A 21,615-nucleotide genomic window follows, 5' to 3' on the forward strand; every position below is an offset into this window, starting at 1 on the left:
TAAAAGATTTTACTACTATTACATATACTTTATACAAATATGTACTGCAACCATGTTAAAAAAAAAACTGACCAAGGAGATCAAGATAGCTACTACAAGCTACAGCAAGAAGCTAAAAAAAAATTACTTCTCAACCCAGCATCAGTTTGTAAAGGTCTCAAAAATCTCACTGCCTACACGGGCCCGTCCCCCCAACCTGAGCAGAATTTTCACCTGGCAGACGATCTGAACAACTTCCACTGCAGGTTTAAAAAGCAGCCATAAACACCTCCCACCAACTGGATTAAATCACAAAAGCTCAGAACCTCTACCTGGACAAAAGACCTTTTTCAGTTGCAAAATATCAAGAAGGCTCCAGGACCTAACAATGTCTCCCCCTCATGTCTAAACGCCTACGCTGACCAACTGGCCCTTATATTCACCCTATCTCTCACTCTATCTTTAACCACTCCCTGGAGCAGTTTGAGGTTCCCACATGCTTCAAATGCTCCTTTATCATCCCAGTCTTTAGGAAACACACCATCATGGAGTTAAAGTGACTACAGACCTGCCCTCTGTGGTCAAGAAATCATTTGAGCGTCTTGTGTTAAAGCATTTGAAGGACATTACATGCCCCCTGCTGGACCCTCTGCAGTTTGCTTACTGGGCTTACAGGTCGGCAGATGCAGTGAATGTGTATACCACCTTGATTACCCAGGGACACACACCAGGATCCTGTTTGTAGACATTGGCTCGGCCTTCAACGTCATAAACCCAGACATCCTCCACCAGACGCTCACCCAGCTCAAAGTGCCAGCCCCTATCTATTAGTGTATCACCAGCTTTCTGATTAATTGGCAGCAGCAGATTAGCCTGGGGAGCATTAGCTCCTGCACAATAACCACCAGCACTGGTGTCACCCAGGGGTGTGTTCTCTCCTCACTTCTCTTCTCCTTGTATACAAATGACTGGCCTGGAAAATAACAGTACTTCTGTGTGCTGGTTCGTGCTCAGTCAGTGCAAAGACAAAATGGTGGACTGGTGGAAAAACGCATAAAACCAGTGCTACCAGGCAAAAAGCCCATCTCCAAAGGCATGCTTTGAAATTTGGTCGCATTTTGGTTTGAGCAGAAAAATCTTCAACAAGCTTTGTTTTTGTCTTCATGCACCTGCAATAACAACCCACAACATGAAGTGGCAATTTGTTTCGGAAACCAGAGAAAGGAATCAATGAGACGTCCAGACTAGGCCAGAAAAACAAGCACTTTCTAGCCTGAGGCTGAGAGAAAGAGACAAGAGATTAAGAGACCTGAAGTAGACTCGAGTTGGTTCAGAAAAAGCAAACAGTTTTTTGACCGAGCTGTAGGTACTCTTTTCCTGTTCTGTCAAAGGCTGATTTGGAGCATAGGAATATGCAGGCTTTAAGATAAATTTGAAAATGTTAAATCTTAAATCTAATGTCAAACATCCAACCTCAATTCCCCTCAGAATTAGTTAGTTAGTTAGATGTCAGCAGAAAGGATTACATACTGCACAATAAGAACCTGCAAACTACTACCAAACGTAAGAGGGTGATCTACATTTTCACTCTAAAAATATTATCGATAAGATTATAATAATGCATCTATTATTTTAGCAGCTTTAAAATAACTGAGGTGGAGGTAAACAGACATAAATAATTTTTAGCACAAATAAAAGCAGGGGCTAAAAACATTTTAAGGTAATTCTGATTGCTTGTATGACTAACAGGAACAGGAACATCAAAAGGTGTTGCAGCAAGAACAAGACTCCTTGATCAGCTCATTGAAGATGGGGTCCAGCTCATCCCAGCTTTTGATCTCTCACCCAGGTCTTCCCCCCCTTTTCATGTCAGTCTCTGTTTTCTTCTGAAAGAGAGTGATGGTGTCCAGACACTGTGAGACTACAAGAACAAAAAAAAGCAGTGGAGTCGAGCAGCAGACTGTCGTGTCTGAGCTGCAGATGCTGACAGCTCATCTTTCATCTCTGATTTAAAATAATTCTCTTGCGACTTGTCTCAAACTCAAAAAGCCATTTTGTGATCTCTAAAATAAGCCAGGATGTTGTATTACATTCAGTAGGATTGCACTTGATCTTCTTAAGACCTAGCATAAGCCAATAAAGCTCAGCAGGACTAGATTTTATACTATTATGTCTGACATAATCGGTGACGATGACCATAATAATCCAACTCAATCCTCAAAATCAATATCAATTTCTTGAATAACTCTTTAATTCCTTAAAAATGTTAACTGTATGTGTGTGTGCATGCACTGGAGCTGCAAGATATATAAAATCGAAACTGTCATCTCAGTATCATTCTGTGTATCAGCTTTAATGCAATATTTAGCAGGCTAAATAGTTTAAGATGTCATCAACTTTGCTTTATGATTGAGCTACTTGGACTTTAACTCTCCACACCTGATCTACGGCTTGGTGACCTGGATGCTACAGCTCAGGGAGAGTGGTGGGGACATTGTCATGATGGCAGTTAGGAGGAAAATCTTGGGTAACTGCAATGATTATATTTATCACACTGCTAAACAATAATATTGCAATGTCAATTTTTTCTTGTCATTTTTTCCTTATATCATGCAGTATGTGTGTGGCAAACTACAGCTTCAAAAAAGTCATCGTGGATCAAGTATATGCTTTATTGTCGACTGAGCTGGGTTGTAGATGTTTCCAAAGACCAAAAGTATATGAAATATGGTAGTACTTAAGAACGATGACAATAAAATCAAATTTAAAAGAAGGAATACTACAGGGTCTGATGGTGTGACAAAATAAAAAAAAACCTCCATAGGTTTATTAAAGCTTTTAAATGAAGTAGACTGTCTGTTCAATCTCTCTCAACAGAAAGCCAGAATATGTGGATAGGTGTAGCATATATAACATTTTGAATACAATTTTTTAATGCAGAAATAATAACTTTAATTGATCTATTTTTATTAATCTGGAGTTGACAGTTTATAGGCCACTTATATGTCAAATTTAATAAGCAAGCTGTTGTTTACACTTTATTTTGTGGTATACAATAAATGCAAAACTTGGCAAGAATAAATCGTTTAAAGATGAAAGAGTTTATTTCTGAAGGAAAATGTATCATTTATTCAATAGATAAGTTAATACAAAAATAGGAATTTGTTGCTGTCCAATAAACTAAATGAAATACGGTAATATTTACAGAGACAGCATTTTAATGCAGTTAGAAGAACTTTAAGATGTGAACCTGCAGTTGTCAACTGGAAGCTTAACTTAAAGTAATGTCACTGGATGCTTCAGCTCGGCACTCATGTTTGAATTCTTGGAATATTACTTATTTCACTGCAATAAATGTAACAAAGATATTTACACAATAAGTTGAATGAGGGTTCACTGGATGGGAGAGTTAAGGGTAATGAAATGACCATGTTTTGTTTTCTTTGTAAAGTATTATCCAGCTGAATTAGTCTAATATTCTAATATTGTATAATGAGGAGAAGTTTAACAGAGGCAGGAGCATGAAGAAGATCAGGAGCAGCAGCAGCAGCTGCAGGCAGGCAGCAGAGGGAGAGGCTGGAGATAAGGAGACTGGGACCAATTTGCATATTCATAGTTCCATCCATACTGAGGCCAAGGTGTAGCATTGTAGCTGAGTCACTCTGGGGCATGAAGGGATTATTTTCATAAAAATTAATATTCAAATCTGTAACTTAGCTATAAAAAAGGAGAAATGCTTTGGGATTTGATCAATAACAGGAGAAAAACCTAAAACATCATCTGTTACGCCATCTATTTTGAAAGCAGAAAATCTAAACTTTGACTAAAAATAAATCAGACTCCTACTTAAACTATATACCCTAATAAATTTAGGACAGAGGTCAAAAACCTCAGATTTTCTTTCCTCAAACAAAAAACATGTTGTTTGTTCTATGGTTCTTAAACGGCAGTACATGTACCCCTTATGGTACTCCGTTTATGGGTGCTCATACAACATTTTGGTATCAACTATTTACAAGTTTAATACTAAACTAATTAATGAGCTAGTCCATTTGTTCGCAAAAACAATTGAACAGGAACTTCAGATTTCTGACATGAAACATTGAAGATTCCTCAACAGGCTAAAACACAAAATCCTTTAAGGTTGTCTGATATGTACTACAATAAAGAAATCGCACCACTAGCAGTTACTGTCTCATTCAGACCACGACTCATCGTACCATTAAATATCTATTTGTGAACTTTTTCATTCAGTATTGAAATGCATAAACTGTTGAGAATACATAATTATGAAATTGTATTACTAATTCCAGTTTACTTGATCACTGAGCACAAAAATTAGAAAATCCCACTGCCTTTGCAATTTTCCGCTTCAACTGTGATGTCATACCGATAATCTAAATCCCAATTTCTGATGTAAATACAAAGCAAGAAAAATCTGATAAAACCAAAAAGACGGGTGAAGTGAACTGGGCAAACAAGTGCATGTTACTTGATATGAAGCCCTAGTGAAGTCTCAGTTCAAACTTTAAGCAACAGAACATGCAGAACTGATGGTAAATTTGCAAAAATTATTATAAATTAGTATTTAGCTGTTTTTAATCAGAGGTATGTGGCACCATTTAATAAATAGATACAACAACACATCTTAAACCAAACATGCAGCTGCAGGCAGGCAGCAGAGGGAGAGGCAGTTAATTAAATGTTGAAGTTATTTCATTATAAAACACAATGAATTGAATCGCAACCTTAACGTGGTGTTGCGGTTTGAGTGCATGAAGGGTTGTAGAGGCTATATTGTTCAGGGCTTAAATGTCCCGGGTTGCGAGACCCGGCCGGGCAAAGCATGAACGAGAGACGCGACTCCATCCCCCAATGTGCCCATCACCTGCAAGGGGAACCATGAGGGACTGGTGCTAAGAGGATCGGTGGCTGGTCAAAGGCATAGACCTCATTCTTCTGTAGGACTTCAACTCCCATGCGGGACACGATAGTGACACCTGGAGAAATGGCCTCCCTGATCTGAACCCAAGTGGTGTTTCGTTATTAAACTTGTCCATACTGAACACCATGTTCAAGCATAAGGTTGTTCATCGGGGCACCTAGCACTAGGACACCCTAGGCAGGAGGTCAATGATCAACTTTGCAGTTGTGACTTTGTACCTTCAGCCGCATGAATTGGACACACGGGTGATGGGAGGCGCTGAGCTGTATACCAATCACCACCTCGTGGTGAGTTGAATACGCTGGAACAGGAGGAAGCCGGACAGACTTGGCAGGCCCAAGCGTTTAGTGAGGAACGGCTGGGAACGTCTGACAGAGCCCTCGGCCAGGGATGCATTCAACTCCTACCTCCGGGAGAGCTTCGACCAGACTCTGGGGAGAGTTGGAGGCATAGAGTCAGAGTGGACTATGTTCTCCACCTCTTTTATTGATACTGCCACCCGTAGCTGTGGCCGTAAGGTCTGCAGGGCCTGTCACGGTGACAATCCCCGAACCCGGTGATGAACACCGGCAGTAAGAGATGCCATCAAGCTGAAGAAGGAGTTCAATTGGCTCTGGTTGGCTTGTTGGACTCCTGAGGCAGCTGGCAAGTAATGTGAGGCCAAGTGTGCCACGGCCCGGGACATAGCAGAGGCAAAAACTCAGTCTGGGAGAAGTTCAGTGAGGCCATGAAGAAGGACTACAGGTCGGCCTCGAAGCGATTCTGGCAAACCATTTAGCGCCACAGGAGAGGGAAGCAGTGCTTCATCAACGCAGGATCTCCTCAATCCTGCCGCATGCGTTCCCTGGTGGAAGCAGAGACTGGAGATTCAGAGTTGCGCTCGTTCATTACCCAGGCTGAAGTCACAGAAGAGGTCATAAAGCTCCGCGGTGACAAAGCTTTGGGGGTGGATGAGATCCACCCTGAGTACCTCAAGTCTCTGGATGTTGTGGGGTTATCGTGGCTGGCACGCCACTGGCGGCCAGGGACAGTGGCTCTGGACTGGCAGCCCAGGGTGGTGGTCCCCCTTCACAAGAAGGGGGGCCGGAGGGTGTGTTCCAACAACACGGGGTTCACACTCATCAGCCTCCCTGGTAAGGCCTATGCCAGAGTGTTGGAAAGGAGAGTGTGGCCGATAGTCGAACCTCTGCTTAGGCTCTACACCCTCTACAGGGTGCTCGAGGGTTCATGGGAGTTTGCCCAACCAGTCCACATGTTTTGTGGACCTGGAGAAGGCATTCAACCGTTTCTTTGTTGTGCCCTGTGGGGACCCTCCAGGTGTACATAGTCGGGAGCTCTTTATTAGGGGCCATCCGGTCTGTGTACTAGCAGAGCAGGAGTTTGATTCACTTTGCTGGCAGTACTTCCGCCCTGTTCCCAGTGCATGTTGGAATCTGGTAGGGCTGCCCTTTGTCACTGGTCCTGTTCATAACTTTCATGGAGAGGATTTCTAGGAGCAGCCAAGGGCCAAAGGGGGTCTGTTTTGCGGACCACTGGATTTCATCTATCTTATCTCTGGGTGGTATCCACGAGTGAGGGGAGAATGGAGCGGAAGATTGACAGACGGATCAGTGTGGCTGCCGCAGTAATGATGATGCCGTGCCGGTCCATTGTGGTGAAGAGAGAGCTCAGCCGATAAGCGAAGCTCTCGATTTACCAGTTGGTCTATGTTCATAACCTTACAAATGAGCATGAACTTTCATGAATAAGAATGAGATCCCTGATACAAGTGGCCAAAACAAGCTTCTTCCGCAAGATGGCCGGGCACTCCCTTAGAGATAGTGTGAGGAGCTCGGCCATCCGGTTGGAACCTGGAGTGAAGCTGCTGCTCGTCCATATCAAGAGGAGTCAGTTGAGGTGGCTCCTGAATGCTTTCCACGGGAGGTATTCTAGGCACATCCCAGCAGGAGGAGGCCCAGGGGATGGCCCAAGACACGCTAAAGAGACAATATCTCTCGGCTGACCTGGGAAACCCTTGGGTTCCCCCCAGAGGAGCTGGAAGAGGTGTCTGGGGAGAGAGAAGTCTGGGTGTCTTAGTCTGCTGCCCCCGCAACCCAGTCCTGGATAAGCGGAAGATGACCAATATGAGCACAATGAATTCAAGTCCTCCTGGTGACCTTAAACTAATGATTCTTTTCCACGGGCTCTACTTGGGCCAGCTCCACTCCACTTACCCCATTCTGTGAGCGTTTTCGTTACTGTTTCATCTACCGGCTTGGCAGGTACCATCAGGGCTGATTAGTGTCAGAATGTGACGTGAACAGACTGCGGTTCACTGATTGGCCATGGGACCAGGAGAAATGAGAAGGTTTTTGCTCAGATAGAGCAGAGTTAAATAAAACTCAAGACCGACCTCAATAATGTTAAGAACCAAAATGGCGGGAGAGGGTGAAATCGAAATATAATTTTACTATTTACAAATCATAAACCATGCCTGAAGGCTAAAAAAAAAGAAAAGAAAAAGGACATATTAGCTTTTTAAATTACATGCAGGCTAGGCGATGTATTTAATAGCTACTTAATTCAGCCGATCAGACGCACATACATTTCCCCCAAAACACAAAGCAATCCCACCATTAAACAGCTAATGCAATAGTCCATATAGAAATAAGAAAGTGTCTCTGAAAAACTAAATCCTACTGCGATCTCGATGTGCAAGATCTCTTAGAAGAGAAGTCTGGCAGAAGTCCGCGGTTTCACACTGCAAGATCCACTCACAAGTGCTCAAAAGTAATGCATGAAGAATAATGTTGGGCCCAAATAACTCTTGGTGTATAGCAAAAAAAAGAGAAAAGGAAACATGGAAATGTCTCACCAAGTTGGCATTTCTGTTTGCCAGTATTTGCTCCTGTCAGTGATTCTGCTTGTTGCTCCGTGTGGCAAAGTCCTTGTCCTCATTCTTACTATGGCTGGCACAAAAACCTTCCTCATAAGGCACAAAATTTTAACTTAAGGGCTTTACCAGACAGCAGCATCTCTCCTCTCTGCTTCTCCTGCCACATCCACCTAAAATCAAAACTTATGTGCATTGCGGGCAGATAATTATCCCAGTGGATGATTTTATACATGAGAAAAACATATACAAGATTCATTTCAATTCTTGCATATACAATAATAAAAACATTATTTGTATTTTGTTGCTTTAAGTTTTCATTTTCTAATTATATATTTATTTTTTCCAGTTTCACACATTATTTTAGCGTTACAGCGGCACAGCGCAACACACTGATGGCTAGAGACAAGGCTTCAAGCCATAACTCCAGCTGTCAGTGAGTCAATAGAAACACAACAGGTTCTGTGCCAAGTACAGAGAGACCGAGCAGAGCTGGAACTGTCAATGGAAAAGAGGCAAAAGTGATTGTTATTGTGCTAATTGCTTGGAGAGCTTAGTATCTTTTGAGGTGGTAATCACATTACAAGTCCTGGATCAACCCTGATACAAAGGCTTTCCTCAAGGAAAAGAAGAGAGAATTTAGATCAGGAAACAAGGAGCTGAGAGCTGTGCAGAAGGAACTGAGAAGAAAGATCAGAGATGGAAAAAAATCTACAGGAAGAAGATAAGAGGACCAGCTGCAGCAGAACAACACCAGTGGGGTTTCGTAGAGCCTGAAAACTATTTCAGGTCATAAACCAAACTCCCAGGGTGTAGGAGCTTTAGGTTGAGCAAATGATCTGAATCAGTACTCACACCTCCCCCAGCTCAGTTACCCCCGTTGCAACCTCCCTTACCAGCCTACATGCTTTTCTATTTCCAGAACGTCACACCTCTCAGGAACAAGCTGTGAAAGATCAAGGTGCAAAAGGCTGCCAGTCCCAATGGCATTATCACCAGGCTCCTGAGGTGCTGCTTGATCAATTATGTGGCATCATGAGGTACGTTCCACATAAGCCCGAAGCTAGGGAAAGTACTACAGCAATGGAAGACCTCCTGTGTGGTACTAGTGCCAAAGACCACACATCTGAAGGACCTCAGCAGCTATTGACCTTGCATCTGATGGAAGTCCCTTGAGAGGTTGATCATCAACCATAGATGTCCCCCTTTCAGTTTTCATAGCTAATTTGTATTTCTGTGAAGCTAGGATCAATGGATTCCAATTTAGGCTGATTCCAGTTTCTCCTTAAGAACTGAAATTTACACCACGGAATACATAAATACACTTTTATTTTGGTTCAAGTGGAAGTTAAGCTATGTAACTGATATGCAGCCAAAACAAGTGATCAAACTACAGGTGCTGGACATAAAATTAAAATATCATGAAAAAATTTTATTTATTTCAGTAATCCCATTCAAAAAGTGAAACTTGTATATTATATTCATTCATTACACGCAGACTGATATATTTTAAAGGTTTATTTCTTTTAATTTTGATGATTATAACTGACAACTAATGAAAACCCCAAATTCAGTATCTCAGAAAATTTGAGTATTACTTAAAGCCAATACAAAAAAAGGATTTTTAGAAATGTTGGCCAACGGAAAGGTATGGACATGTACAGCACTCAATACTTAGTTGGGGCTCCTTTTGCCTGGATTACTGCAGCAATGCACCGTGGCATGGATTCGATCAGTCTGTGGCACTGCTTAGGTGTTGTGAGAAATATCCTATCCAGGAGTGACGCTGAAAAACTAGTCCATGCATTTGTTACTTCAAGGCTGGACTATTGTAATTTGTTACTATCAGGATGTCCACAAAATGCAGTTAAAAGCCTTTAGCTGATTCAAAAAGAGTTCTGATGAAAATTAAAAAGAGAAATCATATTTCTCCTATTTTAGCTTCCCTTCATTGGCTCCCTGTTAAATTTAGAATAGAATTTAAAATTCTCCTCCTCACATATAAAGCCCTTAATGATCTAGCTCTATCATACATCAGAGATCTCATGGTTCCATATGTTCCTAACAGAGCACTTCGTTCTCAGACTGCAGGTTTACTGGTGGTTCCTAGAGTCTCTAGAAGTAGAATGGGAGGCAGATCCTTTAGTTATCAAGCTCCTCTCCTGTGGAACCAGCTCCCAGCTTTGGTCCGTGAGGCAGACACCCTGTCTACTTTTAAGGCTAGGCTTAAAACTTTCCTTTTTGATAAAGCTTATAATTAGAGTGGCTTAGTTTACCAGGGAGCCTTCCTCCCTCCCTGTTGGTTGGAATAAGGGGGAGTCAGGTTTAGCCTAAACCGGCTCAGTTATGGTTGAGGTGCAAACACACCCTCCATTTCTGCTACCTGTATGACCCCTTCTCTTTTCCAATGGTTGTGATCAGTGTGACAGAGAGAGGTATCCCAATCCTTGTGGTTTTTAGTATAACAATGACCATCAGTGGGACCCTTTGTGGGGTGCCTTGAGACGACATTGTTGTAAATAAGCGCCGTTTAACTAAATAATCTGAACTGAAACTATCTGTGTAGTTATGTTGCTATAGGCGTAGGCTGCTGGAGGACATAATGACCACTTTCACCCTCTTCGCTACATTCTCACACTACTCTCCAATTTTGCATTGTTTGCTGTTATTTCAGCTTTTAACCTTGTTCTCTCTTTTCTCTTCCTAGAAGCTACACCTGGCCTGGCTCTGTGTCTGCCTGTGACACCTTTCTGGAAAGGGGAATCGTCCGAGCTTCTGCTGGCAACAACTTAATGCTCACCCTCTACCGATGATCCACATAGCCCTGTCTTTTAGTGTTTAACCCTTTCTCTCTCCTAGACATGGAAATTGACTGAGCTTTTACTGTAACTAATTGCATGTGCTCTCTTTCAGACTCTAACCTTGAAAACTGGCTCAGAGTTTATCTGTTTTTTTCTTTCTAGGTGAAACGACTAAAGGAGCTACATCCATTAACATTTACTTTTCCTTCCCATAGAAAGTACTCCTGGATCAGTGCTTCTGTGTTCTTTTTGTGTCTCTGCTCTGTTCTCTCAAACCCCCAGTCGGTCGTGGCAGATGGCCGCTCACACTGAGCCTGGTTCTGCTGGAGGTTTCTTGCTGTTAAAAGGGAGTTTTTCCTCTCCGCTGTCACTACTCATGCTCAGTATGAGGGATTGCTGCAAAGTCAACGCCAGTGACTGTCCACTGTCTCTACATGCTCATCCAGGAGGAGGGAATGCTGCAAGTCACTGACTGGATGCAATCTGCGGGGTTTCCTTAGATAGAAAACTTTTTATCCAATTTGAATAAAAAGCTAACTCCAACTGCACTGTTCAATTGTTAGGATTAATTGGAATGTATGTACCTGACTGTTGTGAAGTGCCTTGAGACAACATGTGCTGTGAATTGGCGCTATATAAATAAAACTGAATTGAATTTAATTTAATTGAATTGAGAGCCCAGGTTGCTCTGATAGTGGCCTTCTAGCCTCCAGAATTGTTGGGTCTGGTGTATTGCATCTTCCTCTTTGCAATACCCCATAGATTTTCTATGGGGTTAAGGTCAGGCGAGATCGCTGGCCAATTAAGAACAGGGATACCATGGTCCTTGAACCAGGTACTGGTAGCTTTGGCACTGTGTGCAGGTGTCAAGTCCTGTTGGAAAATGAAATCTGCATCTCCATAAAGTTGGTCAGCAGCAGGAAGCATGAAGAGCTCTAAAACGTCCTGGGAGAAGGCTGTGTTGACCTTGGACCTCAGAAAACACAGTGGACCAACACCAGCAGATGACATGGCACCCCAAACCATCACTGACTGTGGAAACCTTACTCTGGACCTCAAGCGACGTGGATTCTGTGCCTCTCCTCTCTTCCTCCACACTCTGGGACCTTGATTTCCAAAGGAAATGCAAAATTTACTTTCATCAGAGAACATAACGTTTGACTACTCAGCAGCAGCCCAGTCTTTTTTTGTCTTTAGCCCAGGCAAGACGCTTCTGACACTGTCAGAGTTCAAGAGTGGCTTGACACAAGGAATGCGACAGCTGGAACCCATGTCTTGCATATGTCTTTGCTTGGCGGTTCTTGAAGCACTGACTCCAGCTGCAGTCCACACTTTGTGAATTAGAGTGTGGCACTAGGTGTATTCAATATTGAACCTTTTCACAATATTCTAATTTTCTGAGATACTAAATTTGGGGTTTTCATTAGTTGTCAGTTTCGTACACCCGTTTCACCCCCCTATCAGTCATACAAAAGTTCATAATGATATCATAAGAAGACAAGTTGTCAAGGATTACTCAAATCCACTTGAAATTAGTTACTTAACAGATAAAGATCTTGTCCAAATAGGTTCTACCTTTCCTGGGTTCGAACATTTTTTTAAATGTAGCCACTTATACTTACAATTAGTAAAAGGATTCAAATATCTATATTTTAAAGGGTCCAGATCAGAACTGTAAAGCAAATAGACTCTTAGTTCAATAGAACTATTTTGACAGTTTCTAATCATTATTATTTTAGATTAGGAAAGTTTCCAAAGCTACCATCAGCTTCTACTTTGAGTTCAATATACCTTAAAAATTAAATATCATGTGCATTCCCGTGGCCAGCTTTATTTATGTTAATTCTGTTGTTCAAAAATGTCAAAGCTATAATGATGACATGATTCAGTCAGGCATCAAAATAAGCCTCCAATGCATAATATGCAATGAAAGAGCACATCTTCACCAAACTGACTGCCAGCATTTAATAACCCCACCCCCACAAAGAGCTCCATTTAGGTCCATTGAGAAGAAGATAGGAACTGGACGTAAGTGCAGCCAGTGATTTTCTCCCAAACCTCCACTGCCAGCCACTTAGTTTCCCTTTAGTGTCCTTTCAGGCAGATTAAATGTGTCTCTGAGGAAGAAAATATCAACTAGCCTAACGAACAAGATAAATTTAAAACCACTCCCTAATATCATATCTGCCTATGGGAAATATGGGAAATATGTGAAAAGGACTGTTCCCTCCTGCCAATATGTGTGTGTGTGCATGTGTGTGAATTGAGGTGGTTCTGTAAGTTTGCATCATAAAACAGTATGTCAGATGTTGCCCATTAAAAAAAGAGCAAAAGGGTTTAGCTCCAACTCTAAACTCCCGTATAATTCAGGTAATAGTAGTCATAGTGATGTAGGTGGTATTAGTGCATTTCATGTAGTCTATTTTATTGAGTTTATAACTAAAGGATAATTTTAATGAAACTGGCATTGTGGGACAACAGGAGGTGTGGTGCAGCACTAATGTCAGCTGTACTCACAAAATCTGTGTCAGAAGACTCCCACACTTTGTTTTCAGATCAGTAATGCCTGATGAACTCAGTAAATATTACAACATAAACCATTTATGTCACCTTCTTACTTCTTGGTGGAAATCACTTCTGGGTCCTTTAAATAACATGGAGATGGCACAAAAGCAGCTTGAGCCCACCTTGAAGTGTTTTGTGAAAAGAGTTTATACAGGGGTTGGACAATGAAACTGAAACACCTGTCATTTTAGTGTGGGAGGTTTCATGGCTAAATTGGACCAGCCTGGTAGCCAGTCTTCATTGATTGCACATTGCACCAGTAAGAGCAGAGTGTGAAGGTTCAATTAGCAGGGTAAGAGCAGAGTTTTGCTCAAAATATTGAAATGCACACAACATTATGGGTGACATACCAGAGTTCAAAAGAGGACAAATTGTTGGTGCACGTCTTGCTGGCGCATCTGTGACCAAGACAGCAAGTCTTTGTGATGTATCAAGAGCCACGGTATCAAGGGTAATGTCAGCATACCACCAAGAAGGACAAACCACATCCAACAGGATTAACTGTGGACGCAAGAGGAAGCTGTCTGAAAGGGATGTTCGGGTGATAACCCGGATTGTATCCAAAAAACATAAAACCACGGCTGCCCAAATCACGGCAGAATTAAATGTGCACCTCAACTCTCCTGTTTCCACCAGAACTGTCCGTCGGGAGCTCCACAGGGTCAATATACACGGCCGGGCTGCTTTAGCCAAACCTTTGGTCACTCATGCCAATGCCAAACGTCGGTTTCAATGGTGCAAGGAGCGCAAATCTTGGGCTGTGGACAATGTGAAACATGTATTGTTCTCTGATGAGTCCACCTTTACTGTTTTCCCCACATCCGGGAGAGTTACGGTGTGGAGAAGCCCCAAAGAAGCGTACCACCCAGACTGTTGCATGCCCAGAGTGAAGCATGGGGGTGGATCAGTGATGGTTTGGGCTGCCATATCATGGCATTCCCTTGGCCCAATACTTGTGCTAGATGGGCACATCACTGGCAAGGACTACCAAACCATTCTTGAGGACCATGTGCATCCAATGGTTCAAACATTGTATCCTGAAGGCGGTGTCGTGTATCAGGATGACAATGCACCAATACACACAGCAAGACTGGTGAAAGATTGGTCTGATGAACATGAAAGTGAAGTTGAACATCTCCCATGGCCTGCACAGTCACCAGATCTAAATATTATTGAGCCACTTTGGGGTGTTTTGGAGGAGCGAGTCAGGAAACGTTTTCCTCCACCAGTATCACGTAGTGACCTGGCCACTATCCTGTAAGAAGAATGGCTTAAAATCCCTCTGACCACTGTGCAGGACTTGTATATGTCATTCCCAAGACGAATTGACGCTGTATTGGCCGCAAAAGGAGGCCCTACACCATACTAATAAATTATTGTGGTCTAAAACCAGGTGTTTCAGTTTCATTGTCCAACCCCTGTAATTACCAGCATTTAAAATATTATTTGTCTCTAATTTGTGGTTTAATTAAAATTCAACTTTTTGTTACAATTAAATGCTGACAACATATCTGTGTATCTAAAGCAGCACTAATGCTGTAGTTTAACAAACCTTCTTGTCATGAACAGGCCCTCATCAAACAACCTGGATAGCTCATAACTGCACCACATGAATCTTTATAAAAAATTGCATGGGTAACAAGGTCATCGTGCTAACTGTCAATTGTGCTCATTTAATTTTACTTTGGTATTATTATTATTATTTGGTATTGTTTTCTAGAATTGCGCCGCTCAAGGTGGCAGCAGGTTGGAGTAGCTCTGTTACTTTTGATTCTGATTTATTCTTTTTTGGGAACTCTTCCTCTTGTGGTGGATACAGTTGATTTTTTTGTATGACTGTCCACTCCAGTGTCGGATGCTGTGCAGCTTGGAGGATTTTTCTTAATACTTTCTATTTTTGGACATGCTACAGGAGATCCTTCCTGCCCACAGCCATCAGCATCTACAACGGCTCTTTGAGGAAACCTTCATAATGAGCTACAACAACATTTAATTTCCCTTTGGGATTAATGAAGTAATTTTGAATTGAATTGAATTGAATTAATAAGGTATTTCTGAATTAAACTGAAGTGTAAGGGTAGTGAGTGTATCTAAAGGTAACAGCAATCTTGGTTTCGTTCAGCCAACTAAACATTTCTCATATCCAGCATATTCCAAATTTAATGAAGGCCATTCAGCCTCCCTTCCATCAGTGAGGACACTGTTGCGTTTTGGTAAATGGTAATTTTTACAAACAGCAGAAAAAACATTGCAAAAATCATTGTTCTTTTTTGTAGCCTTTTATACCTTTTTGTGTTTTCTGACTTTATTTCATAACATCTTACAATACCAAAAACAGCAAACATATAGTTTTATTTACTAAATGTATTTGGAGTTGGAATGCCAGCCCAGAGTGGTCTTTTAACCACCAGAAGCAAAAAAAATCATTTTTGAGTGCATGACCAGTCACCAGTCAAACTAGTCAAACTGAAAACCAGAAGCTGACTCCTGAACTGACTCTTATATTGGCTAAGCATATGATATATAGTACAGACAAGCTGCAGACCCACTTAAAAAAGTACAAGCTATAGTCATAATAAAAGAAAGTACCCATCCCTTTAAATTCAAGGGTTTTACCTATTTTATGTATATCCATAGTATTTACGGCATCATTTTTTCACAAACCTTTTATATTTTGGCTTTATCTTAGTTTACCTAATAGCAATACAGTGAAAGACATGGTGTGTGTTGTTTTTTTTGTCCGTTTTTTTACATCTGAGATTAAATTTAAGTAAATTTAGAATGCGGTTAGAACAGTTTAGGCCCTTTATATATCAAAATCCTAGACTTGATGGTTTATTTTCTACTTACTGTGACTATAATGCACTCTATGGTTTTATGGGATTTTTGTCAAATCAGGACATTATTAGTGTGCAGTTATGGAGAGTGAGGAATGATAAACCAGTGTAACCTGTAAACCTGTATGCACCTACAAATTTATCTTGACTGATTTTCTTGGTAATTTCATTTACCAGTATAGAATCTGTCAGAACCAAAGGGGGTCTATTTTGGGTTGTGTCCAATGCTGAAAACTCAGTGATTGAAATTAGAGTTAAATTATAGAATATTGGGAGAAGTCGACTTCTTTTTTGTATTATGCATGCAAGTGTGTTAGTCTAAGTCATTTGCCAGGCATTGTGATGTTTTATGGGAAGACAGAAAGTCAGAGAGGAGAGCTGGAAAATTTAGACAAGAACAGTTGGTAAAACACAACAGGATTGAGGTGTTGACCACAGAATTCTGCAGATCTCATTTCAATATGTGAAATGTGTTGGCCAAAGTCCAATCAAAGGAGAGCCAACCTTATAACTTATTAGACTTAAAGGATCTCTACAGACAGCTTAGTGTCAGATACCACAACAGACCTTAAAGAACATGATGAAATTTGGTTGGTGGTAAAAAGAATCTCAATATTAGATGGGTGATCATAATGTTATGGTGACCCATAACATTTTTTCAAACATTATTTTTACAAATGCAAACAATAACAGTAAACCTGCAGCCAAAAAACAACAATTACTAGACACATTTTCTAGTTATATTACAGTACTAAAATGATTAGGAAACACTTGATTTGCTGGAGTTATTTACACTATGATGTGGGGAGCATGCTCTCATGCATGGCTGTGACACACAATTAACTAGTGGTCTTCACCTCTTTGTTTTGTTTGAAATGTTCAAATCTAGCATTCTAACAATGACCAGAAGCCTCATTTTATAAAGCAGTTGTGCCAAATATCCAAAGTGTGAATAATTTAGGCCTGAATCTGGGTTAGCTTTAGACTTACTGATAAAGAGTTCTGTGGCTTACCTTCATGCACAGTGACCCCACAGTTGTCACACTGGATGATCTCATCTGCATCCTCGCTGTTGTCTCCCAAGCAAACACAACATATAAGAATGTGTTGAGTGTTCCAGGTCTGGGAGCGGTCAAGTGAAGCATCCTGGGATATAACAGACATAGTACCAATACTAAGAACCAAGCGAAATCAGGAGACAAATCACATTTTTTTAAAAATGGGTGACTATTACAACAGTAGCTTTAGGTACATATGTATACCATTTCAAATTTTTGTTTTAATTAATGCTACTAGAAATTCAGATTGCAGTACGTACAGCAGAAACCAGATCTGGACATGTATAAAAAGACACAACCTTTTTCTCTCACTATTAGACGTTTAATCAGACTAAACATTTCCTGTTTTAGATCAGTTATGATTACGGTACTACAATTATTTCTCTTTGCTAAATGCCAGAATGATAATTTTGTAATATTTTATTTCTTCCTACAAATTCAGACGTTTACATACATTACGATTACTATGCCTTTGTAAGCCGCTGATTCTTCACAACGCAGTCAAATGAAGGCATACCTGCAAATGCACTTTAAGGCAACATCTCAAACATACTGTTACTATGTATGACAAGACAGTCCCCTAATCCTAACTGAGCTAAAACAGGAAACATTTAATCTGACTTAATGTCAGACAGTAAGAAGAAAAGGCTGTCATTTTAAAGACTGCATGTAAATATGTGTTTCTGTGGGCGCTGGTGTCTCAGTTGGAGAGGGCGGTCACCAGCTGAGCCACCTTGAGGCTATAATCCTCAATGCGGTTGTCCTAGGTTTGATTCCCAGTCTGGGATCATTTGCCCTTCACTCTCCACCCTCTTTCCTGTCTGGTTATTGTACAATAAAGGCCACTAGTGCCATAAATACTTTAAAAAATGTGTTTTCAACTATAAGCTCTTATGGAGAAAGTTTAAAGGACGTTGTGTCACAATTAATCTAGTGTTGACACTGATGGGGAAAAAAAACACTCATCTGACACTTCTGACAAAAAGACACATTATTTTGGCATTTCTGTTGAGTATAAGCAGATCCTTGGCTACAAAGCCCTAACAGACATGACAAACTGGCAAGTTAAACAGACACAGCAAACCGTACTGAAAACCAGATAAATCCAATGATAGTTAAATTACTTAGGAATAGCCACAAGGCAGAGAGTGGCGCTGGAGTGAAAGGACCAAACTCACATACATTTATTTTCTTGCTGCATGTATTCAGACAGAAAACATGTTTAAAAAGCCTTTCTCATGTTCTGAAACAGAACATTTAGAGTACAATCACACTCAACACTGAGGTGTGAGAAGTGGGATGTGGAAAAGTCTTGGATGTACCTTTACTGGCTTCAACTTGTGTCTGGGAGGATTTTTCACAAATATAAACATGGGTTCAGGGGCTGGACCTCAGGCAACGTGGAGCCTGCTCTAGCTCCCAGTGGAGGGGGCTTGTCTGTGTTCCAGGCAGGGATGCTGACCAGCTGTCCCTGATCCAGCAAGTAAACTATTACTCATGGTGGCTGGGGCTTTTTTGACTTGGGGTGTGAGGACATACATGAGGGGGGATAGGGTTCGGGAATGAAAGGGGAGTGGGGATATAGGTTGCTCTTAGTTGAGGGGGTGTCAATCCTGCCTCAGAGTGGACAGTCGGATGGGTTAAGCTGCTAACTGCACCTGAGGGGGCCTCATGGTACCTGAGTTGTGGGCTGCTGGCAGTGTGCTCACTACATGCAGTTGTACCTTGAGACTACTCCAACCCAAGGGCAGCCCCCCTGCTGGGGCCCCTCTCAGGCTTCGCCAGGGAGTGGGTGGGGTGGAGACAAATGTGGAGCTGGCTCCCAACCGGGGATTTATGCCCATCCCCTTCTTCCTAATACAGGTAACATACCACAAGATTAGGGTCTTTGGGTGTGGGATGATGGCCCTTGCTGGCATTGGACAGTGGGGGGTATGGTGGGTGCTACATTATAGTGCCCTTCCCCTACTTTGCTCGGCCCCATCCGGCACCCCGATTATGATGGACTACAGATACATGGGGCTTGGGGTTTAGGTGGGGAAGACTGCTGTCAGCAGGCATGGGGGTCTCTCAAAACAATATCTCCATGCAGTATTCCACTGTGCCTACCCCCCTTTGGTTCTTCTGATTTCTTGCCACCATCGTGGGTTAGGGATTTTAGGGGGGCTTTCCATCTTTGATGGCGAGTGTTCTTGGTACTGGAGGCTTGTGCGGGCCTGGCCTTCAGCTTTGCCTGCATTGGAAGCATGGCTGCTGTGCTGAATTGGGGGCTTCATTGCTCAGTGCTCTGACTCTCTGCCTGTCCCTCTTTGCCCTGGGGGCTGCTACTTCTCAACTTTGCTGCATACTTACCTCTGTGTCAGGTATAAAGTTATCTTCAGGAGTTGCCCGAATGCCTAGGGCTTCTGCAGCTTTCAGGAGCCAAAGCTACCCGCCCTGCGCTACTCTTAGGCACTGTGTGTTGCAAAGGTTTCTACTGTTCTCAACATTCTAACAACTTTGCACCTTCAGGTAAAAAAATTCCAACACACCCACATACACTAATCCACCCACACATACAACAAGGAATAGGGATCTGAGTAATAGTTTTCTCAAAATAACTAAATACTGTTATGAGAAGCAGGATGAAATCACCTGCAATTGAGAAAAATGAGATGCGCATCCGAAAGAATTTTGATATACAACCAGCACTGTGCTACTATTTGTTTTAGTTATTTTTCTAATATTAAAATACATTCGAATTCAGTTTAAATCATGTTGAGGCTGAGGCTAATAAACTATCTAGGTAATTGAAAGTGATGACAATTAGCCATAGTGGCTCCTAATTTTGAACCTAAAACAAAACCCTGCCTGTTTATTTTGATGCCAAATGTAGTCTTTTTTTTTTTTAAATCAGTAAACTAGGATAGTATCTCCATTTGTAGAGCAAATCTGCATTGGCACTTATAGGCAACTAGCACCTTCATATGGTATGCTGGAAATGTCAAGACAGGACAAGTAAAAAAAAAAGTAAAAAAAAAAAAAGTGCTTGCTTCATGAAACATGCCACATATCAGACATTTAAATTAAAACTGCACTCACCTCATTGCCCTTTCCTTGAGACATGCTGTCATTGGTCAGTTCATCATCAAAAGCATTGTTGCTCTTCACCTTCTTCTTGGGCTTCTTCAACTCTTTGTCACTATCACTGCTACTGTTGTTAGTGTCGTCACCATCGTCCTTGCCCTCATCATCTTCATCATCGTCATCATCATCATCGTTATCATCATCATCATCATCACTAACGCTAGCTCCATCCTCTTCCTCTGTTCCCCCTTTCTGCGTTGATGTTTTACCTTTCTTCTTCTCTGCAGTGGGCCTCCAGTCATTATCATCTTCACTGTCATAGTCGTCCATCTCATTCAATTCTTCCATAGTGGTGAAGTCCAGCAGGGGGCGATTCCTACGGAAATTCCATTTCTTCGGCTCAGTCAGAGACTCCTCCACATTGACAAGGCCACCGCCAGATGTAGAGGTAGATTCAGGTTCACCAGCAGCAGTGCCCTCTGTCTCTGAAGTCTTCTTTCTTTTCCTTCTACGTTTGGATGTAGCAGACGGGATGTCTTTGGTGTGGCTGTCCGAGGACAGTGGCTGCTTGAGCTTCTCCTCATCTTCCGTTAAATTGTCATCAACAGCCAGGTCTTTGGAATCCTCATCTATACCATCAATTCCAGAAACAACATTTTCTGAGTCACTTTCTGAGCCCCCAGCACTCGCCTTAGACCCTTCTTCATCACTGCCGTTGCCTGTGCCATCTGACCCTAGCAGAATATGGCACAATGAGAACATATCTGATTAGGTACTGACACTGTAAATGGTTTGTTTGCTTTTCTAGTATCTGAGTGAAATCCCAACTGGCAGGTATTTTTAGGCCTAACCAGCCTTTGTTCACTGCCTGTTTTTAATTATATTTGGCAAAATCCCAAAGGTTTTCTTTACACTTTTGAGTACTTCTGTGGAACCATCATTTATGTGGGTATTCTGCTTCTGTAAAGGCATAAATGCAACATTAAAAATTCATCAATAAAAGTAGTTTTTATTGCTGGAACCTTCTCCAGGACCCATGGTAGTTTTCTGGAACCATAATTTCCCCCTCTTAATTTCTAGTGCCTTAACGATAGTAAAAACAAGTTACTAGGCTTAACAATTTACTCCAGGAAAAGGCTACGTCACTCTGGACTGAAGACATTTTTGTTTACAGCAGGTTTTGATCGAAGAACCTGACTAAAACAGTTTGAAATGTTTCTTCGAGTAATGCCTTTAATATCTGTATTTTAACATATATTTCTTAAATGCATTGCATTTATGTGTCCGGTGAAACACTTTGGATTGACTTTTGTATGAATGGTGTTAGATAAATAAACCTGCCCCGTCTTAAGGCCTATACATGCTCCACAAGAACATTGAGATTTTCTATCTCCCAGGGCTGCAACAACTACAGGGGTTGGACAGTGAAACTGAAACACCTGGTTTTAGACCACAGTAATTTATTAGTACGGTGTAGGGCCTCCTTTTGCGG

The 21,615-nt window shown here is 41.6% G+C and overlaps 1 protein-coding gene across 3 annotated transcripts in view; it reads right to left on the minus strand.

The window, feature by feature from the left end:
- The window catches only part of phf14 (PHD finger protein 14), a 147,365-nt gene that overhangs the window by 121,218 nt on the left and 4,532 nt on the right, over nucleotides 1-21,615 (minus strand). For all 3 annotated transcript variants that reach the window (XM_047383503.1, XM_047383502.1, XM_047383504.1), the window contains 2 exons: nucleotides 20,139-20,857; nucleotides 17,013-17,145 (listed from right to left, as the gene is read on the minus strand). In XM_047383503.1, coding sequence (XP_047239459.1) covers nucleotides 17,013-17,145; nucleotides 20,139-20,857 — 852 coding nt within the window. The remainder of the gene's footprint in view (nucleotides 1-17,012; nucleotides 17,146-20,138; nucleotides 20,858-21,615) is intronic.

Source organism: Girardinichthys multiradiatus, chromosome 13 (assembly GCF_021462225.1).
Source record: "Girardinichthys multiradiatus isolate DD_20200921_A chromosome 13, DD_fGirMul_XY1, whole genome shotgun sequence".
Taxonomy (NCBI): domain Eukaryota; kingdom Metazoa; phylum Chordata; class Actinopteri; order Cyprinodontiformes; family Goodeidae; genus Girardinichthys; species Girardinichthys multiradiatus.